This window comes from Hemicordylus capensis, chromosome 4 (genome assembly GCF_027244095.1).
Source record: "Hemicordylus capensis ecotype Gifberg chromosome 4, rHemCap1.1.pri, whole genome shotgun sequence".
Taxonomy (NCBI): Eukaryota; Metazoa; Chordata; class Lepidosauria; order Squamata; family Cordylidae; genus Hemicordylus; species Hemicordylus capensis.
Window position 1 is genome coordinate 302090506 of NC_069660.1, and position 14370 is coordinate 302104875.

General features: G+C 46.6%; 1 protein-coding gene across 4 annotated transcripts in view; it reads right to left on the reverse strand.

The window, feature by feature from the left end:
- The window catches only part of ATAD2 (ATPase family AAA domain containing 2), a 124332-nt gene that overhangs the window by 68661 nt on the left and 41301 nt on the right, over positions 1-14370 (reverse strand). For all 4 annotated transcript variants that reach the window (XM_053250623.1, XM_053250624.1, XM_053250625.1 and 1 more), the window contains 3 exons: positions 10480-10570; positions 9985-10095; positions 9510-9627 (listed from right to left, as the gene is read on the reverse strand). In XM_053250623.1, the coding sequence (XP_053106598.1) occupies positions 9510-9627; positions 9985-10095; positions 10480-10570 (320 nt within the window). The remainder of the gene's footprint in view (positions 1-9509; positions 9628-9984; positions 10096-10479; positions 10571-14370) is intronic.

Here is a 14370-nt window from a genome sequence, read left to right on the forward strand (position 1 = left end):
GCATTCACAATATTAATAAAGTGGATATGCTGGTTTAGAAAGGGTGGAGAGAGAGGACAGGAGCCAACCCCTACAAATAGGATGTATAAAAACCCTGGCTTGTGGGGGAAAGCTCACACCGATTCAAATCCAGGAAAAACTGAAGAGCTGCACGTGGGCATTTCAAGGATTCGGAGGAATGAGCACAGCATTCAAGGGTAGTGCACAGACGCAAAGAGAGGGAACAGAAAAGATGGGGGAGAGGAAAGGGGCTGACTGAGCAATAAGCAAGCAGAGGAAGTTTTCCACTCAACTTTGGTACATGGCACATTGGAGGGAAAGCAGATGTAGAGCTGTGTTTTCTGCTCAGTCAATTCCAAGAACAATAGCCCATGTAAGTCAGGGTATTGGTTGCTAATGTGCCCTGAACACTTAATTTTTTAAAAAACAAACTTTTAAACACACCTTTGAATAATAATAATAATAATGGCGATGAAATATGGATATTCCGAAATCCACTAGGTTTCTAAAATACCTCTTTAATGCCTTAAAACATAAAGCAGATGTCCAGTTAGCAGACCTTTTGATGCAACACATGAGCTTCAGTGCTATACAGTAGTGGTCAAAGCATACTCTTAAATACAATAGCTAGGCATTGTACTAGGATTGGGTGGTATTGGTACTGTAATAGGGTTGGCTATTTGCTCTCAGTTTGCTGAGTCATGATGCCTAGCTATTGTATTTAAGACCATGCTTCAACCACTAGTGTATAGCACTTAAGCTGATGTGTTACACTGAAACATTTGCCAAGTCTGGACATCTGTTTTATGTTTTAACACATTAAAGAGGTATTTTAGAAACCTTGTAGACTAATAAACACATTTAGGGGAAATAGGAAATGCACAGAAATAAAAAGGGATGGCAAGGAATTTTGGAGAGTTGGAAGGTTGCATTAATAGTTTGCTGTGAATGAGAGGATCCTATGTAGAGATGTTTTAAATGATTTCCTGTTCATGGGCAAAACAAAGCAGCAGTAGCAAGGTAAAGAGCAGAGTGATTGGAGAAACTAATAAAGGAGCGAAAATGCAAAGACAAAAATAAATTTCCAATAAATGCCAACCTCAAAACTGCAGCTACCTAGGGGTGGGAAATGTAATAGACACATCTGTGGAACTGATTGCACTGACATGTTACATCCTAGCTTGTACAAGCATAAGGAAACTTCCACCAAGGATTTTCCCAGCCCATCCTCCCCACATCAGTGCCCAATGTCCCCCTAAAAGAACTCCCCAGAAGGCTGTGGGATGTGGTATAGGGGGAATGGCCCAAAGTTAGGAGAAAGCACCTTGTGTGAGTTTCCTGAAAGGTGTGTCTGCCCATTTATTTGGCAATTCCCTTCCCATATGTTGCATCCTAGGACCCATGGAGAATCTCCCAACTCACAAGTTACTTTTCAGGAGGCATGGGGGCTGCTAGGAGGAGAAGAGAGCAGGTAGGTTCCCTTGAGCAAGCTACCTTCTCACACAAGTCATGACCCAGCTTGTTCTTCAAAATCTGAACTTTGGTATGGTGACCCTCAGGGCTCCATATTGTCTCCAATGTTGTTTAACATCTACATGAAACCGCTGGGAGAGATCATCAGGAGATTTAGTGCAGGGTGTTATCAGTATGCTGATGACACCCAAATCTTTTTCTTCATGTCAACATCACCAGGAGAAGGCATAACTTCCCTAAATGCCTCACTAGAGGGTGATGGGCTGGATGAAGGATAACTGAGGCTGAATCCAGATAAGATGGAGGTACTTATTGTGAGGGGTTGGAACTTGGGAGATGATTTTGATCTGCCTGTTCTAGATGGGGTCACACTTCCTCAGAAGGAACATGTGCACAGTCTGGGGGTTCTTCTGGACACAAACCTCTCTCTGGTATCCCAGGCTGAGGCAGTGGCCAGAAGTGCCTTCTATCAGTTTCGGTTAATATGCCAGCTGCATCTGTTTCTTGAGATAAGTGACCTCAGATCAGTCTGCTGATCACCTCCAGACTGGACTACTGCAATGAGCTCTATGTGGGACTGCCTTTATATGTAGTCCAGAAACTGCAGTTGGTCCAGAATGGAAGATTGTATTTACCTGAAGAGTCCATTCTCAGCAGGGAAGGAGAGTGCATCCGACAGTGGGTTGCTCTCACCGCTCCTAGACAGGGCCAATCAGATTTCAATACTCCCCAGAGGCCCCAGTCCTGCAAGTGGGAGGAGCTTCCCCTGAGAATCCTAAGTCTGACTGACTAAGCCAACAGTGTCCATGAAAACACAGTGATAAATACTTTAACAACAGATAACATATCCAATAACTCGAGAGGAAATGAAAATAGCAATCCCACACCTCTAACATGTTGTTTCCCCAATAGAGAGAACCATAAGGATACATCAAGGATCCAGATCACAATGCCTGGCCTGACAGACAAATAAGCAGAGATATGGGCAGAGCAGATACAATCTGCTTCCCTGTTGAGAATGGACTCTTTAGGTAAGTACAGTGTTCCATTCTCCAGCAGGGAAAAGGAGTGCATCAGACAGCGGAACCTACATGAGCTTCAGTCCCACTGGGAGGATGAATCTCTACTTCCTACGTTTTGACTACTTGCTGAAGCACCCTTCTGCTGAACGAAGCGTCGGCCGATGCTAGTGAGCTCAGCTTGTAGTGTCTAATGAAAATGGACAGAAAGGACCAAGTCACCACCCAACAAATGTCAATTAGGGGTGCATGAGTAGAAAATGCAGCCCATGTGGACTGAGCCACTATTCCCGGTGGTGGAGGAACTCCAGAGGATGCGTAGGCCTGAGATATGCACGCCCAAATCCAATGGCCCTGAGTGGAGGAGTCCCTTTCCCCCAAGGTGCAGGCACTAAAACAAACAAAAAAGGTCTCCAACTGATGAAAGCACCTTGTCCATTTGATGTAAATTTTTACAGCCCGCCAGAGGTCTAGAATGTGTCAGGACTTTTCCTCCGCATTAGAAAGGTTAGGACAAAATAAAGTAAGAAAACTTCTTGCGATCTACGAAAATCCAAATTGATCTTAGAAACAAAAGAGTGATCTGTACAGAGAACCACATAATCCGGAAAGATTTGACAAAGTTCTTTCCTGACAGAGAGCACCCCCAGCTCAGAAACTCTACGAGCTGAGGTAGTGGCTATCAGAAACAGGACCTTCCAGGACAGAGACATAAGGTCTACTGATCTCGAGGGCTCAAAGGGCGCTTTGGTTAGAGCCTGTAGTACCAAATTCAGATCCCATGTGGGGAATCTGTGCACCATTGGAGGGCTTAACAGAGCCTCCCCCCTCAGAAACCTTTTTACATGGGGAAGGGCAGACAGCGACATGGAATTGTTGACCCTCAGCACTGAAGAAAGTGCCGCCACCTGCCTCTTAAGGGTATTTGGCTTTAAACCCCTATCTAGCCCACCCTGCAAGAAAGAGAGGACAGAATTCACCGAGGCAGATGAGGAATCTATACCCTTCTGGCTACACCCTCCAAGATGCCTGATAAAGCCTCTTAGTGGGCAAACACTGAGAAGCTAACAGTTTCCAACACCTTGTCTGAATAACCATTACTCCTTGGTGCCTCCCGCTCAAGTGCCAGACCTGGAGGTTCAGCCAGCCCGGGTCTGGATGGAAAATTGGACCGACTGAGAAGGTCTGGGCTGTCCCCGCTATGGATAGCTGAATCAGATTAGAGTATTAGGGCCCAAGGGGCCACGGCGAGGCAACAAGGACCACTTCCACTCCGGATGCCCTGACTCTCTGAATTACCTTGTGCAGAATCGCCTGGGGCAGGAAAGCGTAAAGATGACTGCCTGGCCACTCTTGCGTTAAAGCATCTGTGCCAGTCGCTTGATGACAGAGAAACCTCGAAAGAAACTTTGGAAGTTGTGGTTGCATGGCAAGGCAAACAGGTCTATTTCCATGGTTCCGAACCTTCAGCAAATCCTTCTGAACACCTCGTCGTTTAGGGACCACTCCCCCTGAACTACTCTCTGTTGACTGAGCCAGTTGGCCTGGACATTTTCTACTCCCCAGACATGTTCTGATGACATTGACAAGAGGTGACCCTCTACCCATTTGGGTGGCTTCTGACATAAGAGACTTGGATTGAGTGTCCCCCGCCTGCTGACATATGCTTTTGAGGTCTCATTGTCCACACGGACAAACACATGAGTCTGGAGGAGAGATGAGTGGAACGCTAGAAGGGACAGGTGGATTACACATAGCTGCAGCCAGTTGATACTGTGGACCCTTTCCTCCTGCGTCCACCGGGCCTGAGTTATACGCGAGCCGCAGTGACCACCCCACCCAACCAAACCGGCGCCCCTTGTCACTTGCACCCTTTCCACTGGAAGAAAGCAATTTCCGAGACTGAGGGAGATAGAACCCCACCAAGATAGGGATGATTTGACTTACAAAGACAAAAGGTACCGGGCCCCACATTCTGTTATTCTGTCTTGGAAGGGCAGCAGGGCCCATTCTAGGGGATGTGACTGGAACCATGCTCAAGGTACAAGGTTGTAACAGGTTACCATGCTCCCCAAAATATGGATCAGGGCAGCAAAGTCTAGTTTGGACCCTCTCTGTGCCTTCAGGCATGCCTGTGATATGGAAGCTGCCTTTGAGGGAGGAAGGGAAACCACTCCACTTTCCCTATCTATGCAAGCCCCTAGGTGAGTGATACGACATGATGGAATCAATGTGCTCTTTTTGAAATGCATGACAAACCGATGTTCCTGAAGCAAGTGGACAGTAGTTCCAACGTCCTGGTGCCCTTGCACAATTGATGACGTTCTGATCAACAGATTGTCCAAGAAAGGGTAAACATGGATGCCTTTGGTCCTCAAGTGCACCACCAGTGCCACCATAATCTTGGTAAACACCTGTGGCACAGATGAGAAATCGAAAGGCACAGAGCCTTCTACTGAAAGTGGAGACCACCATATGCAAACCTCAGATACCTTCTGAAGTCCGGATGGATAGGGACATGACGGTAAGCCTAGGTAAGATCCAATGACAGGTGATCGTTGAGGTCTCCATCCTGAACTTGTGCTTTTTAATGAATTGATTTAAATGCTTCAAGTGCAGAATAGCCCTCCAGCTGCTGTTCTTTTTGGGAACGAAAGAAAATTGAATAGATGCCTAATCACCTTTGAGTCAGAGAGACTTCCTCAATGGCATGAATATCTAGTAGATTTTGGATGGCCTCCAGCACCAGCTTGTGCTTTGACTGTTTGTGGGATCTGGGAGAGGGAAGGTAATGACCAAACGGCTGGAGTGAAAGTTCCAGCCGGTAGCCTTCTCCAATGGTGTCTTGCACCCATTTGTTGGATATCATCTGAATCCACACTTGTGTGAACACTTGCAGACAACCCTCAACCGGAGGCGGGACAGAGTCTTTGAGTTTGGGGAAGCTTGAATCCCTTGTGCTGTTGAGGTCTGGCTTGGTTGTTGTCCTTTGCCTGGGGGCGGGGCCTTTCACCCTCACCCAGTAGAAGCTATCTTGCTTAGGCTGCCTAAACTGAAAGGAATGGGAGACATGAAAGGAAGGACTGTACGTTCAGGCAGGTTTCCTATCATCCTTAGTCTGAGAAGATGGCATGGCCTTTTTTTCCTCCTTTGTTTCCAATGTTACTGCATCCAAAGCCTCTCCAAACAACCCCACCCCTCCGAAAAGGCAAATGAAACCAAATTGGATGTTGACTTCTGATCCACCCTCCAGTTCTTCAACCAAAGGTAGCGTCTAACTGCTACAGCTGCAGCCAGGCCCCTTGCAGAAAATTGTAGAGAATCCAAGCTGGCATCTGCCATGAAGGATGATGCCTTGAGAAGCTTATTTAATCCCTGCTTGAGACGTGGTTACTTATGGGGAATAGCCTTCCCTTCTCCACATAACAGTTCCCTTCTCCACATAATGGATGCTCTTGAGAACAAAAATGTTGCTATGGCCGCACACAGAGAGAGAGCTGATGCCTCATGGGACCTCCTTAGAATAGTATCACAACGCTTATCCTCAAAATCCTTGAGGAAGTCATCCCCATCATTTGACAACACAGCTCCACTGACGAAAGCTGCCACAGGAGCATCAATAAGGGGAATTTTAAACAGGTCCAAAACATCCTGGATAAATTCACAAATCTGCTTAGCACAAGCAGGTGGGTTCCTGCTAGCCCCTGGCACCTTCCATTCCTCCAAAACTGCATTTTTTAAAAAATTTGGAACATTTAACACATGTGTCTGAACCTCCCGTGCGTAGAAACACCACAGACTCACCCTCTAAAGTGACTTCCTTCTGAGGAGGGTCCTGATTGGGGGCATCCAATTTTAAAACTCTACGAGCCTTCTGAAGAACTACTGCAAAATCCTCCTGTTTGAAGAGTCTGCTGAGGGACGAGGCGGAGAATGCTATCTGGCTCCTCCACAGATAAATCATCCCAATTCTTATCAGACTAAGACTCCCGAGCCAGGAGGGTCAGACTCTGCGCACGCAGAAGGCTCCCTGCACTTCGCAGAAGGCAGGGAAGGGGGTGGGCGGACGGACATCTCCCCGCCGCCCGCCCGAGCGCTATAGCACTCGGTCCGGGGCGAGATTTAAAGAGCTAAAATGGCTTGAGGGGGCTTCGGGGGCGGCAGGGAAGTATCGTGCCGCCCGATTTTAAAGACAAGAAGGAGCCCTGGAGCGGCGAGCGGGCGGCGAGCGATTCTGCGGCGCATTTTTTAAACTAATTATGGCGCCAAAGCAGCAAAGCACGGGAGGGGTGAGTAAAGCCCCCCCCGCCCTTAATGGAACCCCCCACCCCAGTGCCGAACCGCAGGTCCGCGGTCTGGTGCACACCCCTACCCGAATGCAAGCCCTCTGCAGCAGGGGCTAACTCCCTGAAAGACATGCTCCAATCGGTCTCTTTTCTTTTCAACAATGAAGCTCCCGGTTGCTGCTGCAAGGGAGAAAGGAACCACCACTGCCCTTCTTCTGGCAGAAAAAAATGATACAGAAAGAGCTCAAGAAAAGCTGAGCACCGTGACTACCCTACCATTTCGGAGCCAGACAGAACTGAGATTTCTCAGGGGGAACTCCTCCCACTTACAGGAGGGGGGCCTCTAGGGAGTATTGAAAACTGATTGGTCCTGTCTGTGAGCCAATGGGAGAGAGCAACCCACTGTCAGATGCACTTCTCTTCCCTGCTGGAGAATGCAGCAGCCAGGTTGATATCTGGGTCATCTCAGAGAGACCATATCACTCCTATCTTAAAAGATCTACAGTGGCTGCTGATAAGTTTCCAAACAAAATACAAGGTCTTGGTTATAACCTATAAAGCCCTAAACAGCTTAGGCCCTGGGTATTTAAAAAATGTCTTCTTCACTATGAGCCCCACCACCCACTGAGATCATTAGGAGAGATTCCTTTGCAGTTGCCACCAGCTCGTCTGGTGGCTACTCGGGGATAGGCCTTCTCCGTTGCTGCCCCGAGACTTTGGAACGCACTCCCTGCTTACAACTTATAACTTTTAAAAAGGCAGTCAAGACACATTTGTTCACTTAGGCTTTTAATTAGATACTGTTTTAATAGTCTGATGGTTTTAAATCTTAAATTATTGTAACGTTTTGCCTTCTTGTAAATTGTCCAGAGACTTGCGTTTTAGGCAGTATACAAATATGTTAAGTAAAGAAATAATATTCTGCATAACTGGGAGAGACCTATGAGGAGGGCACACAGCTTAGTTTGAGAGGATATCCTTGCTCCAATACTACGCATGTACAAGGTCCTAGGCTCAATCCATGGCATCTCTAGTTAAAATATCTTCCATCCTCATATGAAGGTATGCCATCATGTTTTGCATCAGACTACATAGTTTACATCAGACTACATAGTCATTGCCCACACAATTAGAAAAAGAACGCACTGAGAGTCCACCTGTGGTGACATCAGGATCCGCAGACATTCTGACACTCCTCCAATGTATCGGTATCACATGGTGGGGTGGTGGTGGTCTGTTCATCCAAACAGCAACTCTACCTGTGCCCCAATACTTTTATTTGAAAGGCATATAGAGCAGCCATTTGGATGAACAGCCTCCCACAGTATGCAATAAAGGGACACGTCAAGACATCTGCGGAAAATGTCACAACAGGCGCATTCTCAGCATGCCTCCTTTCTAATCAAGTGGGCAATGACTGTTGTCTGTACCAGCCCACCCTCATAAGCAATGTTCCCTCTAAGGCATACGCTCACAAGTTTTTGGATGTCCACTCAGTTCATTTCAGATCCCGCTCAGGCTGAATCAGGAAGGCCCCATTCTGAATGCAGGTGCGCACACACTGCCTTGATATTGCCACCCAGAACAAATCTCATTCCGCACAGAGATGAAAAAAATTAGAGGGATCACTGCTCATAAGACATACAGAAAAGCTTACAACTATTTGCAACATCTACCATCATGGACAGAAAGAACTGCCTAGAGCTTCTGGAGTCAGGTGGTATATAAAATGAATTAATAAATAGACTATCTTCAGATTGCACTGAGAATCAGTGTTGCCTCTAATTTTTATGATCAGTGAGCAATCCTGGGTGGCAGCATTGTCAGTGTGCACACATAACTCTCTTAAACACTCACATTCACAAGTTAACGGACTATTGTGCTTTGCACGGTGCGCAAAATTTTAAAACCAGGGGTGGGGGGAGGGAGCCACCACCGCCTCCTGTTCTCCCCACCCTGTCCCTGACTATTGCGCTTTGCACGGTGCGCAAAATTTTAAAACCAGGGGTGGGGGGAGGGAGCCACCTGTTCTCCCCACCCCGTCCCCAGCTCTGGTCTCTCGGTGGGGGGGAGCTGCTGTGGGGCCGCCGCCACCACTCGTTCTCCCCCTCCCCAGCTCTCGTCTCTCTGGGCAGGGAGCCGCTGGGGAGGGGCCACTGCCGCTTCCCAACCTCCTCCCGTCCTCCTACCCCTCCCCAGCTCCAGTCTCTCTGGGTGGGGAGCTGCTGGTGAAGGGAGCCACCAACGCCTCCCATCCTCCTCTAGCTGCTTGGTTCTACAGCCAGAACTGGAGGAGGAGGTCTGGCCGGTATGGGAGAGGAAGGAGGAAGAGGCGGTGGTGCAGAAGCAACCAGAACAGAGAGAGGGGGAAAGTGTGGCAATGCTTCCCAGTTAGGGAGGAGGGGAAACAGGGTGCCAGGGTGTTGGTCGGCACTGGCAGGCGCAGCAGAGACTGCACGCCCGCCAGGGAGAGTTGTGTGTGTGCGCGCGCACACACACACACACACACACACACACACACACACACACACACACAAACACTTTAATGTCTATTAGTTTTTACTCTCTGTTTGGTCAATGACTGTAAATAAAATAATAATTACAATTACAATAAGCCAAGTACAACTAGAGGACACTACAACTGATCTGCAACTATAGAAGCCATTAGTTGAAGGAAGGAGGAAAGAGAAGACATAGGAAACACTGGCAAAACTGGAGCACTGTCACAAACCTGTTCATCTTTTTACAGTAAGGGCTCCTGGATCCTGCTGGGCTAAAGGGAAACCTTCGCCTTTCTGGAGAGGTAGCATCAGGATAAAATAATTTGGGTTTTCTTTGGTGTCTAGGCTCTGTTAATAACAAAGCTTCTTTCAGAATGGTTACATATTTTTGCCTACACATTAATAAGAGATTGCATATGTAAATATTCATTTTCCTTACAAAGACAAAAATTTAACAACCACGTATATACACTTAGATTCAAGGAAGCACTAAACTAAATTCATTTGTTCTGCCATACTGTAAAATATTTGCAAAAGTTAGTTCCATTCAGTCTGTTGCAAAAACTGAACAGTGAAGAACATGTAACTTTGGCAAAGAGTAAAACAGTAAAATAAAGCTTCACTATAAGGATCAAGGATTTCCAAGTAAGTGTAACATGAAGACAGCCACAAAAAAGTTAGAAAGATTGAATGGAAGCAACCTACTTTCTGGTGAGGCTTGATAGCGTACAACAGTTTTTCGCTGTCTAAGGTCATAACGCTTTTGATTGTCTTCTCCATCTTCATCTTCTTGGTCCTCACCTTCTTCTGAAGACTCTGATTAACATAGAATACTTTTATTTAGTTTTAAAGGGGGGGGGGGATGTACTTATAATGAATTCTAGGACTGTGAACATGTCATTTCCCTGTTATGTTAGGAGACTGTACATGGGTTCAGTGGAAAAATTCTTTAGAGGCTAATAACTCCCATCTCCATGTGTCATTTTCTAGATTTCGAAGACCAGGAATATCTACCTATCAAATTCCAAGATAATAGATTCTTATGCTAGAGGGATACTAATAAAAATTATCCATTTGCTAAAAAAATTAAATGGCATATAGTGACAAATCATAAAATAGCTATGTATGTAAACAAAATTGTACTACATAAGTCGCACAGCGGAGCACCATTATAAAGAGTTCAAATTAACACAGAATTACCTGCACTTCCATCCTGGTTATCTGTGGTTTCTTCGTCAATCCTCTGGATGCCTCTTTTTTGTTTCCCTCGTGAGTACACATTAAGGTTTTCCTAGTGGTGATAAAAAAAAAGGGTCCTACTAATGACAGTGCACTATACAACACATGAGCAGTTAACACTGTGGACAAACATTCATAAGAATGGAACATTGTACATACTTGAATAATCCATTCTCAGCAGGAAAACTGAGTGCATCCAACAGTGGGTTGTTTTCTCCTATTCACTCCTAGACAGAGCCAATCAGACTGAAACACATACCAGAGGGCCCCTACTCCTGCAAGTGGGAGGAACTTCCCTTGAAAACCCAGTTCAGAGTGACTAATCCAACAGTGCTTTGAAAACAATAAAAATATTAAAACAGAAGAAAAAACAACTCAGAGATTAAAGAAAGAATAATCCCAAAGCTCTAACATGCTCTTTCCCCAAGAGACTGGGAAGAAGGTAATCACCAGGTTTTCCCAAACCTGGACCTGACTGAAAAATAAGCAAAGATAGGGGTGGGGCGGATGCACTACGTTTCCCTGCTAAGAATAGACTCTTCAGGTAAGTACAATGTTCCATTCTCCAGCAGGGAAAGAGAGTGCATCTGACAGCAGGACCTACATGAGCTTCAGTCCCACCAGAAGGGTGTATCTCTGCTTCCTATGTTTTGACTACTCGCTGAAGCAGTCTTCTGCTGGAAGATGCATCAGCCAAGGCCAGAGCACTTAGCTTGTAAAGTCTAACAAATGTGGATGGGCAGGACCAAGTAGCTGCCCAACAAATGTCAATTAGGGGTGCTTGAGTGGAGAATGTGGCAGATGTAGGAATGTGCTGCTATTCCCAATGGCAGAGGAACTCCAGAACTAGCATAAACCTGAAATATGCAGGCCCGGATCCAATGGGCTAGAGTGAAGGAAGAAACCCTTTTTCCCAAGGTGCAGGCACAGAAAGAAAAAAGGACTCTGACTGACGAAAACACTTAGTTTGTTCAATGTAAATTGTTACTGCTCACCAGAGGTCCAGCATATGCCAGGACTTCTCCTTCGCAGTGGATGGGTTAGGACAAAAAAAAGGCATGAAGATCTCTTGTGAGCTATGGAAAACTTAATTAATTTTAGGGACAAAACAAGCATCTGTGCATAGTACAATATAATCTGGACAAGTCTGACAGAGCTCTTTTCTGATGGAAAGTGCCCTCAGCTTGGAAACTCTGTGAGCTGAGGTGATGGCTATCAAGAACAAAACCTTCCAGGATAGATACTTGAGATCTACAGATCTCAAGGGTTCAAGGGGGATTTTTTTTTAGAGCCTACAAAACCACATTAAGATGCATGTGGGGAGTCTGTGTGCCACCACTGGGCTCAAAAGAGCTGCCCCACTCAGGAACTGCATAACATGAGGGTGGGTCGATAGTGACATGGAATCATTGACCCTCGGGACAGAAGAAAGTGCTGCTACCTGCCTCTTAGGGGTATTTGGCTTCAGACCTATATCCAGCCCACCCTGCAAAAAGGAGATGCGCACCTGGACTGAAGGGGAAGAAGATACTATACCCTCCCATCGGCACCAGGTATCAAAAGCCTTCCAAGATGCTTGATAAAGCTTCTTGGTAGAATTTCGGCTTGCTAACAGCGTTGCCAACACCTTTTCCGAATAGCCTTTCCTCTTTAACGCTTCCCGTGCCAAGCCTTAAAGTTCAGCCAACCCAGGTCCGGATAAAAAACCAGTCGCTGACTTAGGAGGCTTGAGCTGTCCCCCAAGGAAAGAGGCTCTGCCACAAACAGCTGGTTCAGATAAGAGTACCTTGGCCTGCATAGCCAGGCCCAAGCAACTAGCACTATCTCCGCCTCGCACAACATGACACTCAGTCTGGACCATCCTGAACAGGATTGCCTGAGGCGGAAACGCATAGAGAAGGCTGTCCGGCTACCCTTGCGCTAGTGCATCCATGTTGATTGCCTGACGACAGAGAAACTTTGAAAGCAACCTTGGAAGTTTGTGGTTCAATATGGTGAGGCAAACAGGTCCATTTCCACGTTGCCAAACCCAAGGCAGATCCTTCTGAACGCCTCGGCACTTAGGGACTACACCCCCAGTCCATGCTCTGCCAACTGAATCAGTCGGCTTCGGCATTTTCTATCCCGCCCCCTGTACGTGTTCCACTGATATTGACAGTAGGTGACACTCCACCCACTTGAACAGTAGGGTGGCCTCCAACATAGGAGACTTGGACCAAGTTGCCCCCCTGCCTATTGATGTGGGCTTTTGCGGTTGCGTTGTCCTTCCTGACAAGCACATGACATTGGAGGGGGGATGACGAACACTGGGAGAGACATGAGAACTGCCCACAGCTCCAGCCAATTGATACTGTGGCCCTTTTCCTTCTGCGTCCACTGAACCTGCACTACGCAGAAACCACAGTGACCACCCCTGCCCAACAGACTGGTATCTTGTCTACCAGAAGAAAACAATTTTTATGAATGGGGGTGGGGAAGGCTCCACCATGATAGAGAGGATTTGTCTGATGTAAGTAATACTATGGGACTCGAATTACTGGCCACTACCCTGTCCCGAAAAGGTAGAAGAGCCCATTGCAAGGGATGTGAATGGAACTGCTCCTAGGGTACCAGATAGTAACAGGCAACCATGCTCCTTAATATATGGACCAGGAAGGCCAAGTCCGGTTTGGAGTGTTTCTGTGCTTTCTGACACGCCTGAGCCATCGAAGCAGTTTTTGAAGAGGGAAGGGAAACTACTCCACTCTCCATATCTATGCAAGCACCTAGGGAATCCACCATAAAAGATGAGAAGCATATTAAGACACTGTTTTAGCCAGGGATTCTTTTGAGGAATTTTATCTTTCAGATCCTTTGTCCACATAATGGATGTTCTTGCAAATAGTGAAGTTGCCATGGCAGCACGTATGGATAGAGCGGATGCCTCATGGGATCTCCCTAGGATTGTGTCACATCACTTGTCCTCAAAATCTTTTGAGGAAATCATCCCCATCCTTTGATAGGACAGAACCACTGACCAGGGCAGCCACAGGGGCATCAACTGGAGGAATTTTAAATGAATCTAAAATGTCCTGTGCAAAAGCATAAATGTGCTTGTCACAGGCAGGAGAGTTCCAGCCCCTGGGGTATTCCGTTCTTCCAGAAAAAGCCTTTTTGAAAAATGTGGGGCAGGGTGGATTTGATTTAAATCACGATTTAAATCACTAGCAGGGTGGATAAAAATCAAAAAAATCCGATTTAAATCAAAAAAATCCAATTTAAATAAAAAAAATCTGATTTTTTAAATTTAAATCAGATTTTTTTTATTTTTATCCACCCTGCTAGTGATTTAAATCAAATCCACCCTGATGAGGGGCACGGAATGTGCAAATCTGAATCCCGCACAATGGAAAACCTCAGGCTCGCCCTCTAACAGGGCATCCACCTGAGAGAGGCTCTGATCAGAGAACTCTAATTTTAGCACCCTACATGCCTTTCTAAGCAACACTGCAACTTCCTCCTGCTTGAAGTCTATTGGATGGGGCTCAAGTTGCATCCTCCTCCTCCTCCAGGTCCTCCCATTTCCCTTCAGATATGGAGCCTTCTTAATCAGGGGGGTCAGAATCACCCTCCCTATTGAGATCAAGAAGGAGGGGGGAGGCCGGGATACAGGACTTGTCCCAATGCAGGGAATTGGGGATGACCACTAAGGGAGCTGGACTCCATCCTGTGGGGTTTCTAAGGCAGTCCATAGGAGCCAGTGTCCCCTGTTCCAAGCCCTCCAAGAAGTGGGAGTGTGACCCGGGCAACCTAGCATGCAATGCCGAGTCCTGGGCCAGTTTTTTACCTTCACGCCAGAAGTCCCAGCACGGT